This window comes from Choloepus didactylus, chromosome 2, assembly GCF_015220235.1.
Source record: "Choloepus didactylus isolate mChoDid1 chromosome 2, mChoDid1.pri, whole genome shotgun sequence".
NCBI lineage: Eukaryota > Metazoa > Chordata > Mammalia > Pilosa > Megalonychidae > Choloepus > Choloepus didactylus.
This window is the reverse complement of record NC_051308.1, coordinates 11,774,023-11,796,341: the sequence shown is the minus strand read 5'-3', so window position 1 is coordinate 11,796,341 and position 22,319 is coordinate 11,774,023. Positions and strand designations below refer to the sequence as shown.

General features: G+C 39.3%; 1 protein-coding gene across 3 annotated transcripts in view; it reads right to left on the bottom strand.

Moving 5' to 3' along the window:
- Positions 1 to 22,319, bottom strand: part of TULP4 (TUB like protein 4) — a 336,350-nt gene that overhangs the window by 46,588 nt on the left and 267,443 nt on the right. For all 3 annotated transcript variants that reach the window (XM_037820591.1, XM_037820601.1, XM_037820610.1), the window contains 2 exons: positions 17,594 to 17,774; positions 14,913 to 15,047 (listed from right to left, as the gene is read on the bottom strand). In XM_037820591.1, the coding sequence (XP_037676519.1) occupies positions 14,913 to 15,047; positions 17,594 to 17,774 (316 nt within the window). The remainder of the gene's footprint in view (positions 1 to 14,912; positions 15,048 to 17,593; positions 17,775 to 22,319) is intronic.

The window sequence follows — 22,319 nt, the reverse complement described above, 5'->3', positions numbered from 1 at the left end:
ATCGAATCCAAAGACACATTAAAAAAATCATACACCATGACCAAGTGGGGTTCATTCCAGGCATGCAAGGATGGTTCAACATAAGAAAAACAATCAATGTATTACAACACATTAAAAACTCGAAAGGGAAAAATCAATTGATCATCTCAATAGATGCTGAAAAAGCATTTGACAAAATCCAACATCCCTTTTTGATAAAAACACTTCAAAAGGTAGGAATTGAAGGAAACTTCCTCAACATGATAAAGAGCATATATGAAAAACCCACAGCCAGCATAGTACTCAATGGTGAGAGACTGAAAGCCTTCCCTCTAAGATCAGGAACAAGACAAGGATGCCCGCTCTCACCACTGTTATTCAACATTGTGCTGGAAGTGCTAGCCAGGGCAATCCGGCAAGACAAAGAAATAAAAGGCATCCAAATTGGAAAAGAAGAAGTAAAACTGTCATTGTTTGCAGATGATATGATCTTATATCTAGAAAACCCTGAGAAATCGACGATACACCTACTAGAGCTAACAAACAAATTTAGCAAAGTAGCGGGATACAAGATTAATGCACATAAGTCAGTAATGTTTCTATATGCTAGAAATGAACAAACTGAAGAGACACTCAAGAAAAAGATACCATTTTCAATAGCAACTAAAAAAATCAAGTACCTAGGAATAAACTTAACCAAAGATGTAAAAGACCTATACAAAGAAAACTACATAACTCTACTAAAAGAAATAGAAGGGGACCTTAAAAGATGGAAAAATATTCCATGTTCATGGATAGGAAGGCTAAATGTCATTAAGATGTCAATTCTACCCAAACTCATCTACAGATTCAATGCAATCCCAATCAAAATTCCAACAACCTACTTTGCAGACTTGGAAAAGCTAGTTATCAAATTTATTTGGAAAGGGAAGATGCCTCGAATTGCTAAAGACACTCTAAAAAAGAAAAACGAACTGGGAGGACTTAACACTCCCTGACTTTGAAGCTTATTATAAAGCCACAGTTGCCAAAACAGCACGGTACTGGCACAAAGATAGACATATAGATCAATGGAATCGAATTGAGAATTCAGAGATAGACCCTCAGATCTATGGCCGACTGATCTTTGATAAGGCCCCCAAAGTCACTGAACTGAGCCATAATGGTCTTTTCAACAAATGGGGCTGGGAGAGTTGGATATCCATATCCAAAAGAATGAAAGAGGACCCCTACCTCACCCCCTACACAAAAATTAACTCAAAATGGACCAAAGATCTCAATATAAAAGAAAGTACCATAAAACTCCTAGAAGATAATGTAGGAAAACATCTTCAAGACCTTGTATTAGGCGGCCACTTCCTAGACTTTACACCCAAAGCACAAGCAACAAAAGAGAAAATAGATAAATGGGAACTCCTCAAGCTTAGAAGTTTCTGCACCTCAAAGGAATTTCTCAAAAAGGTAAGAGGCAGCCAACTCAATGGGAAAAAATTTTTGGAAACCATGTATCTGAGAAAAGACTGATATCTTGCATATACAAAGAAATCCTACAACTCAATGACAATAGTACAGACAGCCCAATTATAAAATGGGCAAAAGATATGAAAAGACAGTTCTCTGAAGAGGAAATACAAATGGCCAAGAAACACATGAAAAAATGTTCAGCTTCACTAGCTATTAGAGAGATGCAAATTAAAACCACAATGAGATACCATCTGACACCGGTTAGAATGGCTGCCATTAAACAAACAGGAAACTACAAATGCTGGAGGGGATGTGGAGAAATTGGAACTCTTATTCATTGTTGGTGGGACTGTATAATGGTTCAGCCACTCTGGAAGTCAGTCTGGCAGTTCCTTAGAAAACTAGATATACAGTTACCATTCGATCCAGCGATTGCACTTCTCGGTATATACCCGGAAGATCGGAAAGCAGTGACACGAACAGATATCTGCACGCCAATGTTCATAGCAGCATTATTCACAATTGCCAAGAGATGGAAACAACCCAAATGTCCTTCAACAGATGAGTGGATAAATAAAATGTGGTATATACACACGATGGAATACTACGCGGCAGTAAGAAGGAACGATCTGGTGAAACATATGACAACATGGATGAACCTTGAAGACATAATGCTGAGCGAAATAACCCAGGCACAAAAAGAGAAATATTACATGCTACCACTAATGTGAACTTTGAAAAATGTAAAACAAATGGTTTATAATGTAGAATGTAGGGGAACTAGCAGTAGAGAGTAATAAAGGAAGGGGGAACAATAATCCAAGAACAGATAAGCTATTTAACGTTCTGGGGATGCCCAGAAATGACTATGGTCTGTTAAATTCTGATGGATATAGTAGGAACAAGTTCACAGAAATGTTGCTATATTATGTAACTTTCTTGGGGTAAAGTAGGAACATGTTGGAAGTTAAGCAGTTATCTTAGGTTAGTTGTCTTTTTCTTATTCCCTTGTTATGGTCTCTTTGAAATGTTGTTTTATTGTATGTTTGTTTTCTTTTTAACTTTTTTTTTCATACAGTTGTTTTAAAAAAGAAGGGAAAGTTAAAAAAAAAAAAAAGAAAGAAAAACAAGGAAAAAAAAAAAGATCTAGTGCCCCCTTGAGGAGCCTGTGGAGAGTGCAGAGGTATTCGCCTAACCCACCTCCATGGTTGCTAACATGACCACAGACATAGGGGACTGGTGGTTTGATGGGTTGAGCCCTCTGCCATGGGTTTTACCCTTGGGAAGACGGTTGCTGCGGAGAGAGGCTAGGCCTCCCTATAACTGTGCCTAAGAGCCTCCTCCCGAATGCCTCTTTGTTGCTCAGATGTGGCGCTCTCTCTCTAGCTAAGCCAACTTGAAAGGTGAAATCACTGCCCTGCCCCCCTACGTGGGATCAGACACCCAGGGGAGTGAATCTCCCTGGCAACGTAGAACATGACTCCTTGGGAGGAATGTAGACCCGGCATCGTGGACGGAGAACATCTTCTTGACCAAAAGGGGGATGTGAAGGAAATGAAATAAGCTTCAGTGGCAGAGAGATTCCAAAACGAGCCGAGAGGTCACTCTGGAGGGCACTCTTACGCACACTTTAGACAACCCTTTTTAGGTTCTAAAGAATTGGGGTAGCTGGTGGTGGATACCTGAAACTATCAAACTACAACCCAGAACCCATGAATCTCGAAGACAGTTGTATAAAAATGTAGCTTATGAGGGGTGACAAGGGGATTGGGAAAGCCATAAGGACCACACTCCACTCTGTCTAGTTTATGGATGGATGAGTAGAAAAATAGGGGAAGGAAACAAACAGACAAAGGTATCCAGTGTTCTTTTTTACTTCAATTGCTCTTTTTTACTCTAATTATTATTCTTGTTATTTTTGTGTGTGTGCTAATGAAGGTGTCAGGGATTGATTTAGGTGATGAATGTACAACTATGTAATGGTGCTGTAAAGAATCGAAAGTACGATTTGTTTTGTATGACTGCGTGGTATGTGAATATATCTCAATAAAATGATGATAAAAAAAAAAAAGAATAAATTCTGTAAGAATAATGCCATTTCCTGTTCTGGTGATGACAGGACTGGGGCATCAAGGGACAGCGACAGATGTGGGCTCCAATGACATTTAGCATCAACCTCCTGATCCTCGTGATGGACACAGGAGACAGCAGGGGAACAGTGTCTCCTCAAACCCCGACGACGCAAAGAATTCGGGAATGGGATTAAGAAAGAATAACCTTTACTTGTTCAACGTCAACCAGGGTACTTACTCTACAGGGGCTGAATTCCTAGGGTCTAAATTTCAGAAATTGAGTCTAAAATTGAGTCTAAAATTTCATAAATTAGAAAGGAATGAAAGAAAAAGCAAATATTCAATTTCTAGATGCTATTCTGATGAAGAGGAGAAGGGTACAGAGGCTAAACGTGGTCAGAACAGAACATTTTTTCTCAGAATTTTTTGTATGCTATCACTGTCTTTCTTATTAAAAAAAAAATTCCCAATATCTTTGCTCAATATTGCAGTAGTAATTTTATTTGTTTGAATCTCTCAACAATTGATTTAGAATAAGCCTAGAGGGAATGGACTGTTTTTCCTTCAATAGTTCTCTTTTCATCTTTCCTGAATCTCTCATGGAGTCGCTAATGCGTCTCACCTGGGGACAGGGGAGCGCCCCATCCTCCTGAAGCACCCATTTTTCCTCAATGATTTTAGGTTGTGTGTGGAGTTTTGGTCTCTCAAATGTTTCTCATGCAGAAAATTAGCAGAATCACACTACTCTACTTCAGTCAGTCAATTTTATGGATTTTTTTGGTAAAAGCCTGGAGGGCCAACACTTTATGAGTGGTCAGCAAGGAGAAAATCTGGTTCTTTTGTGTTAACAAGACACCCTTTGTGCTGGGTCAAAAAGGGGCAGCCAAGCTCTCAGGGAAAACCAGTCCTCTTACCAAACAACACAGATAAAGGGAGCTCCCGGTTGGGAGTCTGAGGTTACTCAATCCCTCACCCATTTGATTCTGTGTTAATGGTTTCCCTTTTTATTAGTCATTACAGAGACTTATTTGTGTAGTGTACAGAGAGAGAGACAAGGGGAAACAATTAACAAGGTGTGTGATAGTAGACTAACTGGTAGGACATTTTTTTTAATACGAGTTTTTTTTAGTGAGCATTTGAACTCCTGAAAACAATATGGATGTAGTCAATAAGGACAAGTGGGACAAGGCTCTAGGAGCCCAAACTGCAGGAGGAGAAGGCATTGTATCATTGTCAAAAACCACTCTGCCTCAAAAGCTCCCTCTTGATGTTCTCAGAGGGATAATAAAAAGAGACATTTCTATAAAACAAAGAAAGAAACAAATGAACGAAACCCAGCAGTTTGAATGCTTTTATTTTTTTATTTTTTTTATGATTAAAAAGTTTAATGATTTTAACATATCTTGTGTCATTGCCTAGTATTAGATGGCATTAAAGAAAGAGTACTGCAATATAACAACTTAAATTGTTGAGTACCGACATATCTGACTTTTTTTTTTCTTTTTACATTTTTTTAATTAAATTCAGTTTTATTGAAATACATTCACACACCATACAATCATCCATGATATATAATCCACTGTCCACAGTATGATAACATAGTTATGTGTTCATCACCACAATCTGTCTCTGAACATTTTCCTTACACCAGAAAGAACCAGAACAAGAATAAAAAATAAAAGTGAAAAAAAACACCCAAATCATCCCCCCATCCCACCCCATTTGTCCTTTAGTTTTTATCCCCATTCCTCCACTCATCCATACACTAGATAAAGGGGGTGTGATCCACAAAGTCTTCACAATCACGCTGTCATCCCTTGTAATCTACATTATTATATGATTGTCTTCAGGTGTCCAGACTGCTGGGTTGGAGTTTGGTAGTTTCAGGTATTTACTTAAAGCCTAAGAGGTATTATCTATATAGTGCATAAGAATGTCCACCAGAGTGACCTCTCGACTCCATTTGGAATCTCTCATGAATGCTTTTATTTTAAGGCAAATGTAGGGTGAAATAAGAAGTGCCTTTGAAAGCTTGTTCTACCACTGAGAGATTCAAGGGCTTAGTCAGAGAATTTCAGAACTCATGACTGAATCATTTTTCCCCAAGAAAGGTAAAAGTCACGACAAAGTGTAAAAATGCCAAACGAGGTGAATCAATTCACTGTTTACTGTGTGATAAACAGAAGTCCCCAAAGCTGGGTTATTCAGCAGATTGTTTTTGCAAGGCGATCAACTGCAAAACAAAATTAATCCCTCCTCCCAGCCCCCTGCACATGAATCTCTGCAAGGAAAATGAAGTTTGACAGGTGGGGAAGAAGGCTGGTCATGGGGACGATGAGCTATATGGAACTCTAAGTTCTTTTACACATGACATAAATTACAGTGTTGATGATAAACTAAAGAACATCATGAGTCACCATCCCTCAGTGAAGTTCTCTGATATTTCTTTGAGACAATAACAGAGGAAGACTAAGAGGATGACAGAGTGACTGACTTCTCCATAATAAGGTAGCTAACTGTAGGCAGCAATTGCTGCCTCATGCCACCCTGACAGCATTCTGGTTATCTCTTCCCAGTACTGATAAACAGAGCTCATCAAGCAGTGGCAACAACACACAGTTGTTCACACTCCATGTAACAATGCATTATTATAATTGTTCTGGTACAGAAAGGGAAAAATTTCCCACATGTAGCACCTAATGTGTGACACTTCAGTTTAATCTAACTTTCTTAAATTAGGACAACTCAGTGCAAAAGCAGTTCCCTGCATGAATATAAATAAGTGAAGACATTTTTAGGTTAGTAAAAGAAATTGTTGACTAGAATGCTAAATTTGCCCGAATTTATAGGATAAACTCAAGTCAAAAAATGTCACCTTTGGGAGGGCTATTCTGGACCACATCTTCCCACATCACCCAACATGCATTACTAGTCCTCTGATGCACATTTGGAGGGAATGTATTAGACATGATGCTCAAATACAATAATCTTTGATAGACGTAGTAAAAAATAACACATCCAGGAATTAAAAAAAAAAGTTTCCATAAACAAGATGGTGAAAAAAATTTTTAATTCCCCATATAAAGAATAAAAAGTAACTGGGTGATAATATTATTTTCAACCCTGACTGGATATTTGGCAGAGGACAAACTCTGGGACTCCAGAACCAGAGACAAGTTCCAAGGAAATTAAACTTAGTTGAAAGATTTGAGAAAACAGTTTTTGAAGGATAAAAATCAAGCTTAGATTACTAAATACATGGGAAAATTTAGAATGACCAGCCTTATGTTAGCTCCAAAAAAGACAACACGCAAAAGAGGGAGAAAAGAACAAGGAAGTTAACTTAATTTGTCACCACAAAAAAACCTCAGTTCCTAATGGGGTCTATGTGTGCTTAAAGAAGGACTTCTACCTAGTTCATGTCCCTTTGGAGTTCAGACACTAAAGAATTCCTTACAATCACAGATTTAAAACAGCAGAATGGGTTACCCAAAAGAGAGTATATCACGTGCTTCTAAAAAATTCTGTAATTTAAAAATAGAATTCATAATAAGCACAAGGGGGTGTGAAGACAGGTATGATATATTACTGCCAACCATACTTGATTCTTCATCCCACTGTGATTCCTGACTAACTCAGGCATGAAAGAAGCAGCACACAGCAATACTACTCTGGACTGATGGTCACTTTGGAATGACAGCAATATGTTGTCCTAACGGTCCAGGCTTGTCTCCCAATTGCCCCTCTGAAATTCCCACCTTCTCATTCAGATTAGAGTAGGTCCTTTAACATCAAGGACCAGAGGAAGCCCCAGAAGTGAATTTTAAAAACTTTCTACATTGTACCATTCAACCCGAAGAGATAGAATTGTTTTTCTTTTTTTTTTTCTTCATTTTATTGAGATATATTCACATACCACGCAGTCATACAAAACAAATCGTACTTTCGATTGTTTACAGCACCATTACATAGTTGTACATTCATCACCTAAATCAATCCCTGACACCTTCATTAGCACACACACAAAAATAACAAGAATAATAATTAGAGTGAAAAAGAGCAATTGAAGTAAAAAAGAACACTGGGTACCTTTGTCTGTTTGTTTCCTTCCCCTATTTTTCTACTCATCCATCCATAAACTAGACCAAGTGGAGTGTGGTCCTTATGGCTTTCCCAATCCCATTGTCACCCCTCATAAGCTACATTTTTATACAACTCTCTTCGAGATTCATGGGTTCTGGGTTGTAGTTTGATAGTTTCAGGTATCCACCACCAGCTACCCCAATTCTTTAGAACCTAAAAAGGGTTGTCTAAATTGTGTGTAAGAGTGCCCACCAGAGTGACCTCTCGGCTCCTTTTGGAATCTCTCTGCCACTGAAGCTTCTTTCATTTCCTTTCACATCCCCCTTTTGGTCAAGAAGATGTTCTCCGTCCCACGATGCCGGGTCTACATTCCTCCCCGGGAGTCATATTCCACGTTGCCAGGGAGATTCACTCCCCTGGGTGTCTGATCCCACGCAGGGGGGAGGACAGTGATTTCACCTTTCAAGTTGGCTTAGGTAGAGAGAGAGGGCCACATCTGAGCAACAAAGAGGCATTCGGGAGGAGGCTCTTAGGCACAACCATAGGGAGGCCTAGCCTCTCCTTTGCAGCAACCGTCTTCCCAAGGGTAAAACTTATGGTAGAGGGCTCAACCCATCAAACCACCAGTCCCCTATGTCTGTGGTCATGTTAGCAACCATCGAGGTGGGGTAGGCCAATACCCCTGCATTCTTCACAGGCTCCTCAAGGGGGCACTACATCTTTTTTTTTCCTTGTTTTTCTTTCTTTTTTTTTTTTTTAACTTTCTCTTCTTTTTTAAATCAACTGTATGAAAAAAAAGTTAAAAAGAAAACAAACATACAATAAAAGAACATTTCAAATGACCATAACAAGGGAGTAAGAAAAAGACAACTAACCTAAGATAACTGCTTAACTTCCAACATGTTCCTACTTTACCCCAAGAAAGTTACCTAATATAGCAACATTTCTGTGAACTTGTTCCTACTATATCCATCAGAAATTAACAGACCATAGTCATTCCTGGGCATCCCCAGAACATTAAATAGCTTATCTGTCCTTCTTGGATTATTGTTCCCCCTTCCTTAATTGCTCTCTATTGCTAGTTCCCCTACATTCTACATTATAAACCATTTGTTTTACATTTTTCAAAGTTCACATTAGTGGTAGCATATAATATTTCTCTTTCTGTGCCTGGCTTATTTTGCTCAGCATTATGTCTTCAAGGTTCATCCATGTTGTCATATGTTTCACCAGATCGTTCCTTCTTACTGCCGCGTAGTATTCCATCATGTGTGTATACCACATTTTATTTATCCACTCATCTGTTGAAGGACATTTGGGTTGTTTCCATCTCTTGGCAATTGTGAATAATGCTGCTATGAACATTGGCGTGCAGATATCTGTTCGTGTCACTGCTTTCCGATCTTCTGGGTATATACCGAGAAGTGCAATCGCTGGATCGAATGGTAACTGTATATCTAGTTTTCTAAGGAACTGCCAGACTGACTTCCAGAGTGGCTGAACCATTATACAGTCCCACCAACAATGAATAAGAGTTCCAATTTCTCCACATCCCCTCCAGCATTTGTAGTTTCCTGTTTGTTTAATGGCAGCCATTCTAACTGCTGTTAGATGGTATCTCATTGTGGTCTTAATTTGCATCTCTCTAATAGCTAGTGAAGCTGAACATTTTTTCATGTGTTTCTTGGCCATTTGTATTTCCTCTTCAGAGAACTGTCTTTTCATATCTTTTGCCCATTTTATAATTGGGCTGTCTGTACTACTGTCACTGAGTTGCAGGATTTCTTTATATATGCAAGATATCAGTCTTTTGTCAGATACATGGTTTCCAAAAATTTTTTCCCATTGAGTTGGCTGCCTCTTTACCTTTTTGAGAAATTCCTTTGAGGTGCAGAAACTTCTAAGCTTGAGGAGTTCCCATTTATCTATTTTCTCTTTTGTTGCTTGTGCTTTGGGTGTAAAGTCTAGGAAGTGGCCGCCTAATACAAGGTCTTGAAGATGTTTTCCTACATTATCTTCTAGGAGTTTTATGGTACTTTCTTTTATATTGAGATCTTTGGTCCATTTTGAGTTAATTTTTGTGTAGGGGGTGAGGTAGGTGTCCTCTTTCATTCTTTTGGATATGGATATCCAACTCTCCCAGCCCCATTTGTTGAAAAGACCATTATGGCTCAGTTCAGTGACTTTGGGGGCCTTATCAAAGATCAGTCGGCCATAGATCTGAGGGTCTATCTCTGAATTCTCAATTCGATTCCATTGATCTATATGTCTATCTTTGTGCCAGTACCATGCTGTTTTGGCAACTGTGGCTTTATAATAAGCTTCAAAGTCAGGGAGTGTAAGTCCTCCCACTTCGTTTTTCTTTTTTAGAGTCTCTTTAGCAATTCGAGGCATCTTCCCTTTCCAAATAAATTTGATAACTAGCTTTTCCAAGTCTGCAAAGTAGGTTGTTGGAATTTTGATTGGGATTGCATTGAATCTGTAGATGAGTTTGGGTAGAATTGACATCTTAATGACATTTAGTCTTCCTATCCATGAACATGGAATATTTTTCCATCTTTTAAGGTCCCCTTCTATTTCTTTTAGTAGAGTTATGTAGTTTTCTTTGTATAGGTCTTTTACATCTTTGGTTAAGTTTATTCCTAGGTACTTGATTTTTTTAGTTGCTATTGAAAATGGTATCTTTTCTTGAGTGTCTCTTCAGTTTGTTCATTTCTAGCATATAGAAACATTACTGACTTATGTGCATTAATCTTGTATCCCGCTACTTTGCTAAATTTGTTTATTAGCTCTAGTAGCTGTATCGTCGATTTCTCAGGGTTTTCTAGATATAAGATCATATCATCTGCAAACAATGACAGTTTTACTTCTTCTTTTCCAATTTGGTTGCCTTTTTTTTTTTTTTTTTTTTTTTTCTTCTTGGTTGTTGCATTTCTTTATTTTTTTTTTTTTTTTTTTTTTTTACAAAACAAATTGTACTTTCGATTGTTTACAGTACCATTACATAGTTGTACATTCATCACCTAAATCAATCCCTGACACCTTCATTAGCACACACACAAAAATAACAAGAATAATAATTAGAGTGAAAAAGAGCAATTGAAGTAAAAAAGAACACTGGGTACCTTTGTCTGTTTGTTTCCTTCCCCTACTTTTCTACACATCCATCCATAAACTAGACAAAGTGGTGTTTGGTCCTTATGGCTTTCCCAATCCCATTGTCACCCCTCATAAGCTACATTTTTATACAACTGTCTTCGAGATTCATGGGTTCTGGGTTGTAGTTTGATAGTTTCAGGTATCCACCACCAGCTACCCCAATTCTTTAGAACCTAAAAAGGGTTGTCTAAAGTGTGCATAAGAGTGCCCACCAGAGTGACCTCTCGGCTCCTTTTGGAATCTCTCTGCCACTGAAGCTTATTTCATTTCCTTTCACATCCCCCTTTTGGTCAAGAAGATGTTCTCCGTCCCACGGTGCCAGGTCTACATTCCTCCCTGGGAGTCATATTCCACGTTGCCAGGGAGATTCACTTCCCTGGGTGTCTGATCCCACGTAGGGGGGAGGGCAGTGATTTCACCTTTCAAGTTGGCTTAGCCAGAGAGAGAGGGCCACATCTGAGCAACAAAGAGGCATTCAGGAGGAGACTCTTAGGCACAAATACAGGGAGGCCTAGCCTCTCCTTTGCAGCAACCGTCTTCCCAAGGGTAAAACTTATGGTAGAGGGCTCAACCCATCAAACCACCAGTCCCCTATGTCTGTGGTCATGTTAGCAACCATGGAGGTGGGGTAGGCGAATACCCCTGCATTCTCCACAGGCTCCTCAAGGGGGCACTACATCTTTTTTTTTTTTTTTTTTCCCCTTGTTTGTATTTTTTCTTTTTTTTTTTTTTTTTTTTTTTTTTTAACTTTCCCTTCTTTTTTCAAATCACCTGTATGAAAAAAAAAGTTAAAAAGAAAACAAACATACAATAAAAGAGCATTTCAAAGAGACCATAGCAAGGGAGTAAGAAAAAGACAACTAACCTAAGATAACTGCTTAACTTCCAACATGTTCCTACTTTACCCCAAGAAAGTTACATAATATAGCAACATTTCAGTGAACTTGTTCCTACTACAACCATCAGAAATTAACAGACCATAGTCATTTCTGGGCATCCCCAGAACGTTAAATAGCTTATCTGTTCTTCCTGGATTATTGTTCCCCCTTCCTTAATTGCTCTCTACTGCTAGTTCCCCTACATTCTACATTATAAACCATTTGTTTTACATTTTTCAAAGTTCACATTAGTGGTAGCATATAATATTTCTCTTTTTGTGCCTGGCTTATTTCGCTCAGCATTATGTCTTCAAGGTTCATCCATGTTGTCATATGTTTCACCAGATCGTTCCTTCTTACTGCCGCGTAGTATTCCATCGTGTGTATATACCACATTTTATTTATCCACTCATCTGTTGAAGGACATTTGGGTTGTTTCCATCTCTTGGCAATTGTGAATAATGCTGCTATGAACATTGGCGTGCAGATATCTGTTCGTGTCACTGCTTTCCGATCTTCCGGGTATATACCGAGGAGTGCAATCGCTGGATCGAATGGTAGCTCTATATCTAGTTTTCTAAGGAACTGCCAGACTGACTTCCAGAGTGGCTGAACCATTATACAGTCCCACCAACAATGAATAAGAGTTCCAATTTCTCCACATCCCCTCCAGCATTTGTAGTTTCCTGTTTGTTTAATGGCAGCCATTCTAACTGCTGTTAGATGGTATCTCATTGTGGTCTTAATTTGCATCTCTCTAATAGCTAGTGAAGCTGAACATTTTTTCATGTGTTTCTTGGCCATTTGTATTTCCTCTTCAGAGAACTGTCTTTTCATATCTTTTGCCCATTTTATAATTGGGCTGTCTGTACTACTGTCACTGAGTTGCAGGATTTCTTTATATATGCAAGATATCAGTCTTTTGTCAGATACATGGTTTCCAAAAATTTTTTCCCATTGAGTTGGCTGCCTCTTTACCTTTTTGAGAAATTCCTTTGAGGTGCAGAAACTTCTAAGCTTGAGGAGTTCCCATTTATCTATTTTCTCTTTTGTTGCTTGTGCTTTGGGTGTAAAGTCTAGGAAGTGGCCGCCTAATACAAGGTCTTGAAGATGTTTTCCTACATTATCTTCTAGGAGTTTTATGGTACTTTCTTTTATATTGAGATCTTTGGTCCATTTTGAGTTAATTTTTGTGTAGGGGGTGAGGTAGGTGTCCTCTTTCATTCTTTTGGATATGGATATCCAACTCTCCCAGCCCCATTTGTTGAAAAGACCATTATGGCTCAGTTCAGTGACTTTGGGGGCCTTATCAAAGATCAGTCGGCCATAGATCTGAGGGTCTATCTCTGAATTCTCAATTCGATTCCATTGATCTATATGTCTATCTTTGTGCCAGTACCATGCTGTTTTGGCAACTGTGGCTTTATAATAAGCTTCAAAGTCAGGGAGTGTAAGTCCTCCCACTTCGTTTTTCTTTTTTAGAGTCTCTTTAGCAATTCGAGGCATCTTCCCTTTCCAAATAAATTTGATAACTAGCTTTTCCAAGTCTGCAAAGTAGGTTGTTGGAATTTTGATTGGGATTGCATTGAATCTGTAGATGAGTTTGGGTAGAATTGACATCTTAATGACATTTAGTCTTCCTATCCATGAACATGGAATATTTTTCCATCTTTTAAGGTCCCCTTCTATTTCTTTTAGTAGAGTTATGTAGTTTTCTTTGTATAGGTCTTTTACATCTTTGGTTAAGTTTATTCCTAGGTACTTGATTTTTTTAGTTGCTATTGAAAATGGTATCTTTTCTTGAGTGTCTCTTCAGTTTGTTCATTTCTAGCATATAGAAACATTACTGACTTATGTGCATTAATCTTGTATCCCGCTACTTTGCTAAATTTGTTTATTAGCTCTAGTAGCTGTATCGTCGATTTCTCAGGGTTTTCTAGATATAAGATCATATCATCTGCAAACAATGACAGTTTTACTTCTTCTTTTCCAATTTGGATGCCTTTTATTTCTTTGTCTTGCCGGATTGCCCTGGCTAGCACTTCCAGCACAATGTTGAATAACAGTGGTGACAGCGGGCATCCTTGTCTTGTTCCTGATCTTAGAGGGAAGGCTTTCAGTCTCTCACCATTGAGTACTATGCTGGCTCTGGGTTTTTCATATATGTTCTTTATCATGTTGAGGAAGTTTCCTTCAATTCCTACCTTTTGAAGTGTTTTTATCAAAAAGGGATGTTGGATTTTGTCAAATGCTTTTTCAGCATCTATTGAGATGATCAATTGATTTTTCCCTTTTGACTTGTTAATGTGTTGTAATACATTGATTGATTTTCTTATGTTGAACCATCCTTGCATGCCTGGAATGAACCCCACTTGGTCATGGTGTATGATTTTTTTAATGTGTCTTTGGATTCGATTTGCAAGTATTTTGTTGAGGATTTTTGCATCTATATTCATTAGGGAGATTGGCCGGTAGTTTTCCTTTTTTGTAGCATCTTTGCCTGGTTTTGGTATTAAATTGATGTTAGCTTCATAAAATGAGTTAGGTAGTGTTCCATTTTCTTCAATGTTTTGAAAGAGTTTGAGTAAGATTGGTGTCAGTTCTTTCTGGAAAGTTTGGTAGAATTCCCCTAGAATTGTTTTTCTAAAGTCATCAGGGTCACAATGTAAATAGTACTGAATTGCAAAATGCAATACACCACAAATGCGTTGTACACTGATTTTCTCTTGAGAGAACAACATTTCATAACATCTATCAGGAAGGCATCAACACTTGACTGCTAACCTGTACACCAATACTTCAGACTGGCAACTGTGGGCCTTCCACAGTATTTCAAGGCAACTTTAAACAATGATCATTTCTTTAATAAGCCTACCAGATTCTTAAAATCAGAGAGGGTTGTTTGTAAATGATGTCTTGTGCCCCACCTGCTGTCTCAAGAATGTCAGGTGCCATGTCCATTTAATGTGCAAACACCAGCGGCAAACACACTTATACATTCAAGAGATGATCACTCTTGTCTTAGCGAGGAAAAAAGCAGAGTGAGACAAAGACTGAATATCAGAAATCCCTCCTCAAGATAAGACGAGGTATTCACTTGTCAGTTAAGCATAGGAGCTAAGGAGAAATGACCTTTATTAACCAGACTCCATTAAGCACAGAGGAGATCACGGCAGAGAACAGGAATCAATAAGTACTGGTGTAAAAGAGTCACCTTGGAAGGCAAACCTGCACAGAGCTGATATATGGGCACCGTGTCCTATTCGGTGTTATGTACCTTTCAGTCCTGAACGGATGACAGTAGGAGACAAGTCATCATAGTTGCTCATCAGGCTGATGTCTCCTGAGGTGAAGCTGACAGTGAAGAGTGGCTTGATATTCTGCACTGGGATAGGATAAGCTGCTGGACCATCTGTGGGAACACAAGTGCTGAGTGAAAGGAAGGCAATGAGCACATGACCTAAATCCAGGTTCACAAGGCTGCAGGTTGTTGTTTAAAAAAAAAAAAAAAAGTCTCATAATGCACATCAGACTCTTGGCTGGGACGTTACCAAATAAGGCAAGCATTCAGTGCCTTTTTGGAACTACCTACCTAAGGGCCATGAGAAGGGTGGTACTTAACAGAGAACTTGGTGCGGCTGGGCTCCTTGGGCTCTTTTATAAGGTGGTGAGAATATGTGTGAAAAGTTTATTAGCTTATGTGTTAATGTGCTGTGTGTTTCTAATGATCTAGAAACTATTTTAATGCCATACAATGTTCAAATACAAGATTGGTGGGAAGAGGGATGAAAATGTTTTCTTAATCCTGGCCCAATACACACAAAGTTGCTTTTCAACACTAAATGCTCTTTCATTCAACGTTACTGGAAACGAGCAGCCCCAGCAGCCACCACTAGTTCTTTTTTACTAGTTTTTACTATAAGAGACCCCAAATCTGGAAAGAAGGCTGAGGCTGGAGGTGGTTCATAAAGAATTTTGCTATATTTTCAGTGCATAGCTAGCATAGAGAAAATCCTCCTTAAGTTCAGGAGGACTTATCTCGATTTTAAGGAAGGAGCCCTGACGGCATGTAGTAAATTCTCCCACGTTCTTTTAAAGGTAAAGGCAAACCCCTCAAACAGGCCTAGGGAGTCAGGGCTCTTTCCAAAGGCTCCTGGAGAGCTTCCCCATGTTGCTGAGCTCCTCTCCTGGCAGGAGTGGGGGTCTTGCCCACCACCCACCTGCCCACTCACCTCTGACTCAGCCCTGTCTGCAGAGGATTCCCAGGCACTGCTCCTCTATGCTTTGCCCAAAGATGCTGTAGGTGCCTGTCTCTGCCCTTAAAGCCCCCAGGAAGCCAAGGGAAACTGCTCTATCTGGAATCCTCTCAATTGCCCCACTGCTTCTGAGAAGGATAACTGGTTACAGTAGCTGCCAAGGACAGAATTCATTCCTTAGACTCAACCTTGACTCACTTTATAAACTTAAGTAAGATTTTGGAATGTAGCAGCCTTACATACTTGGTCTCTGGATCTTGTTTTTTCCAATAATAAAATCAATAAAATGCACTCAACCTACAAAAAAGAAGTTCTACTTTTAAAAGTATGCTGCGTCCAATGTGATAAAGACATTGATTTTATCACTATAAGGTTGTAGAAATATGACCAACATTGAACTCAAGGCTGGTGTCCTCTAGGAAAGGATATATTTACCTCCCAAGAGGATTTATGGGTACCAGGAACACTCCTCCTTCCCAAGACCCACTGATTCTAAAACACTTCCACTATAAACAGTGTCTTTTCCTAAAATAAATAAGTACACACATACACACGTACATATATAACCATATACACAAGTAAGTGTGTGCACATGTGGATGTCTGTCGCTGGGAATTCCCTCTGTGTCAGAAAGAGAAGACAAAATGAGAGGACTCCAAGTACCAATGGAGCCAGACACTGATGGGGAAAAAAGTTTAAAAACTTGACCTGGACCAGGGATGAGCGTGGCCCCATGGCACAGGAAAAGTGAGTCTACTCTGTGCCTATAACAGGCACTCAGCACAGCAGTAAAGGCACGGCTGTGCCAACCGAAGGCACAAGTCCTGCAGTATGCTGACTTTGAATCATGGTGCCAGTCCCCTCCCACCATTTTCATAATTTATTTTCCTTTTAAAAAGAGGAGTGGGTGTGGGAACAGGGTATTGGTGAAGGACCAAAGCCTTGAGTAGGCCAGTGTTGGAAGCTGATACTGGTGATGGCCAGCATCAAAATCAAAGACTTCGACTTTTTTTTTTTTTTTTTTTTTTTGGCCCCTTACCCATCTGAAGGATAAAGAACAATGTTAGGGGTGAAGGAAGCTGGAGTTTGAAAATAACCCCACCAAGAGTCTGAAACAATTTTTCATTACTAATCCAAATATTTAAATACTCAGATGTCAACAAATCTAACCTAACACCATTGTGAAGCTAATGGAGAGGCGGCAGGTTCTTTTGAACTGAGAAACAGACTGGGATGTGGACTACCTGCCCAAGGTACTGGCCTTTATTACAGGCAGAACTAATCCTTTCCTCACACAGCTGAAGCGACAGGCTTTAATAACATTTGGATATACCCCATATTAAGTTATATGAATAGCAGAGAATTTTTCATCTTCAGCCCTCTCTATTCCCACTAAGCAGCTAAGCCCCACAACACCCTAGAGACACACGCAAGGTCGTAAGTCTCATTTTACATCAAATTTAATCAACTTGACCAGTGATTGTGAGAAAAGTTACAGCAGACAGAAGGCAGTCAAATCAAGAACTGAGATTAGGTCAAGGCTTTACCGCATTTCAGTTCTAGATTTTTTCCCAGTAAGTTCAGGTACTGTGAATATGGTGGACCTTTAAACTTCTTCCTCTAAAACAGTTTATTCTCTTTTGAATACTCCTTTGCTCCCTTTTGTTAAGTGACAAAGGAAATGAAGAGGCACACGGGTTACCCTGGGGAGGGGAGTAGTCATCCGAGTCAGTGTCGCTCTCGCTGCTGTCCTCCACCAGGAAGATGGGGTAGTTCCAGGACATGCTGAGGATGCCGTCAGACTCGTGCAGGAGGACATGTGCCAGCATCCTGCCGTGGCAGTCCATGACGATCACCTGCCCGTCCGCAGTGCCAAACAGCACCTGCAACAAAGGACCAGGACACCTGACTAGATGGAAGAAAGTACTATGGCTTCTGACCAACTTCGTTGCCTCAAATTTGTTTTCAAAGACAAAATATATTTAGAAATAAGAAAAATAAATTAAGTAAATGAGGGATACACAAAACAGAAAGTAAGCAGAAACTTAGCCTGTTATCACTGCAAGGATTTTGATCTCTTAATACTGAAATGTGGCTAAAATAATAATGAATATATGCATTACATTGTATGGACATCTTCAAAGAACACTGGCAAGCTCACTGTGTCACCTTTTGTTGAGTTGTCTTCTGTTTTTTGTTTCATTTTGGTAGAAGGAGAGGGATTAAGAGAATACTCATTTATTTTTCTGGAAAATGAAGAAAGAGTAGAGGTTTGTTGTCATATTTCTCAAATTTAGAAGAAAAAGTTTAGGTTTATGTTTAACCAAAGAGGAAATACAATTGGTTATGTAAGAATGTTATCTAACCATATTTGGAAAAGATGCTCCTGAAATAATTTGTCAAATATTTTATTTCACTGAGAATAATGGCATTAATGTATTAATAATTAATGTAATGCTGTATTAACGGTATTAATACAATCATTGAGTGTTTACTTTGGGCTTAACACTATGCCAAAAGCGTCACCTCTTCAACTGTCAAAATGACCTGTGAGTTAGTACCAGTGCTGCTGGCATGGACTCGAGGGGCCTGAGGCCTGCGTGTGCTGGGGGATGCTCCTGGGAAAGCTTCCATCACCTACCAGGTTTTGGCACACACACTCAGGAATGTGTTGGGTGGTGCAGACAGGCCCACAGCCAGAGCTGAAGAACAATCAGGGGTAGGAAGGAAGGCTGGATGGGTGTCAGCCCCTCTCCATTAGAATGGCATAGGGAGCATCTCACAGCTGCTGGAAACGGCCCCTGATGGGAGTGGTGTCATCGCAGCTGATGTCCCCAAGTGGAACTCTGGGACCAGGGAGGCAGGACTCCTACCAAGGAGGAGGCTGTGTAATCTGCAGCTTTGTTTAATGGTGTCTGTAGTTTCTGTTGCCATTAAAAAACATTCTATCTTTTGTGTCTAATGAAATTTTTCTATCCATTGTGACAACAAAGCAAATTATAAACTCCATTTTATAGATGAAGAAACAACTTAAGAGAGGTCAAGTAAGCTGATAAAGATATTGGAGGCCAGGATTTATATGAAGGGAAGTCACTTAAGGCTCTTTGGGTCTTTTGCCTCTTCTTGCTTTTTAAGATTTTGACATTAAGTTCCTTGGGGGCAAAAGTTTTATTGTGTCCACTGCTTATCCCTCACACCTAACAGAGCTTTTGGTACATAATGGGCACGCAATAAATATTTATTGCTAAAAGAATGAATTAAAGTCAGTGATAAACACAGGGCCATTTTAGAACATAAAAGCTGATGATTAAAGAGAGGTTAATTGCAAGAGAGGAGATAATTCATTTAAGTAGAAATAAGCTTGCAGAAAATTACAGAGCTTTTTTTCTTTTTAAGAATAAATCAATTGTCCATCAATTTTTCTTTTAAATATGATCTATGAATATCAAAACTAAAAACAGGCTAAAAATATTTTCTTCCAGAGCAATGCTGAATTCATTAATGCATGCCAGTTAAAGGAAAAGCAAACAAAACTACAAGGGACACGGTAAAGTTCCTTTTGGAAAAAGTTGAATTTTCAGCTGTCAACAGCAAAGATGAGCATCCAGTGGCATGCCTACCAGGACTTCATGTAACACAGACATGGGGCCAAGGCCCTGGAGTGGCAGGTCAAACCTAGTGAAGCCTAGAGAGACAGATGTTTAAAGTGCTTGGTAAGCAGCTTTTCATGACGCTAAACACAAAAACATGATTTCTTACACCTTTAACTGAGATATATGACCTAGCATATTTGAAAAGAAAATGATATGCGGGAATCCCACAGTAAGGCAAATGCTATGGGTGGCTATTCATGGGAAGCAGGCTTTTCCTTGCCAGCTTTCTAAATTCTCACTCATTCAAGTATGTTTTGAAAAGCATCTATATGTGTTGGTGCTAGGTGAAGGGATTATTTTATTACTTATATATTCAATTATTTTTGTTTCTAATAGAACTAGCTCAATAGACAACAGCAAACAATTATTTACCACAAGTACTCCGTCATTTCTCTATTGTGTGGTATTTGATCTGTCTGACCCCCATGCTACACTGTAAGCTTTTGAAGACACGGACCAAGTCTGCTTTGCTCATCACTGCATCCCCAGGATCTGTCATAGCATCTGGCACATACCAGTAAGGATTTGTGAAATAAGAAAGTAAGGGAAAGAGGGAGGAAGAAAGTGGGAAGGAGGAAGGAGGAAGGGAACAAACCCTGCTGCAAGAAGGGTCTTTTGAGAAATAGTCCTATTTTTTCAGTTTAGAGAAGAACAGATACCAGACAACAGAATGGGCATATAATTCCTAAATTAAGGACTAGTGATTTCATGAATTATCAGCATTCAGCAAAACACTAAAGCAAAACTGAATAAAAAACCAGTCCCCAAATCCCCACCATTAATCAATTCAAACCACAGCTCCCATGGAAAGACAATGCACTATTAAGACCAGACAGAAGGGAAAAAGAAGCACTAACAGTCAGATTGTTAACCAATGACAGGAGGAAGTTACTCTGTTTTGGAACAAGTATGTCTGAGAAAACTGAAGAATACTGATATCATACGAAACTGGATTTTAAAAAATCTCCTCTAATACAAGTTCTTTTCATGCCTAATCACTTTTAATGAGATAAAGCTTATGTGAGTAAAGGATTTCAGGAGAGCAAGACAGAAGTGTTCAATAACAATGTATACACAAACCAGCAAATCCGTTAATCTCTGCAGCTTCTACTCCCTAATTCTGGTCAAGTATTGAATGTGTTCTAAATGGGCCACTGCTGACAGACAGATATTCCTTCTCAGGCACAGCCTCCTCTCCCAGGTGCTCCTAGGGCTTGGCCCTAGGTCCTTCCTCTCTGCAGCCTCAAGGACCTCATTCACTGTGACTCCCCAAGCTCCAATGCCTAGCTGCCATCTTCCCCTGGATGTGCCAAGGGCCCTTCCAAGTCAACATGTCCAAGATCAAATGCATGATCTGGTCCTTCCCCTGAACGACACACACACAACCAGGTCCTCTTCCAGCAAAGATTATAGCTTATGTATTATTTCCAACATCTATTAAGAGTATCCGGTCCACAGTAGGTGCTCAGAAGACGGAGAGAATGAATGAATGATGGTAGATCACGATATCTGTATGAGGGCTTTTGGGATGTCCTCCCCTCCCTGACACATACCTGGCTGATACCATGGCCCCCACAGCCCTCCAAACTTCACTGTCATTGCATGCTTGTCTCTTCATGAGCTTCTTGAGGGCAGCTCTGCATTCTCAGGGTCTCAGATAGTGCCTCTTACAAGTGAATGCTCCATGATTATTAATACATGAATTTCTGCCTCTTTGGCCTTTGCTGAAGTTTTCCTACAAATGAAGGAGCAACTTTCTTTCTTCTTTAAACTATAAATTTTAAAGACAAACCAATGCTCGAATATTCCCAGAAAACTGGCCACCAAATTATTTTTTAAATTATGGATTATGTAAATTTCCATTCCATATTTTTCTGACATTTCCTTAGAGTATATGCTTCACATAAAGGGGGGACAATGCTCCCTCTGTAATGTTTATATCAACAACCAAATAAACTGAAAGAATTCTGTGGGTCTTTAGGCCAGTGGCTGTCTCTTCAGCTTCAATTTGTTTCTCCAGTCTTGAAAATGCTCATTGCAGGGCAGGTTTTTTTTTTTTTTTAATTTTTTATCTCCTACCATTCACTTTCTTATTCTCTTTCCACTCCAGCCACATGGGCCTCCTTGCTTTTCCTCAAACCCTGCAAGCACATTTTTGCTTTGGAGTCTTTACACTTGCAGTTTCTTCTCTCTGGAACTTGCTTCCGCCAAATATTAGAGAGTCTGAATGCCTCACTTCCTTCAGCAGTCTGCTCAGTTGTCACCTGCCCTTTCAAAAATAGCAACCACAAACCCTACCATGACTGCTGAGTTGACTTCTTGCCCAGCATGCTCTGGCCTTTACTATGTTTCAGTTTTGTTCTGTTTTTTTTTTTTTTTAATCATCATTTTATTGAGATATATTCACATACCACGCAGTCATACAAAACAAATCGTACTTTCGATTGTTTACAGTACCATTACATAGTTGTACATTCATCACCTAAATCAATCCCTGACACCTTCATTAGCACACACACAAAAATAACAAGAATAATAATTAGAGTGAAAAAGAGCAATTGAAGTAAAAAAGAACACTGGGTACCTTTGTCTGTTTGTTTCCTTCCCCTACTTTTCTACACATCCATCTATAAATTAGACAAAGTGGAGTTTGGTCCTTATGGCTTTCCCAATCCCATTGTCACCCCTCATAAGCTACATTTTTATACAACTGTCTTCGAGATTCATGGGTTCTGGGTTGTAGTTTGATAGTTTCAGGTATCCACCACCAGCTAC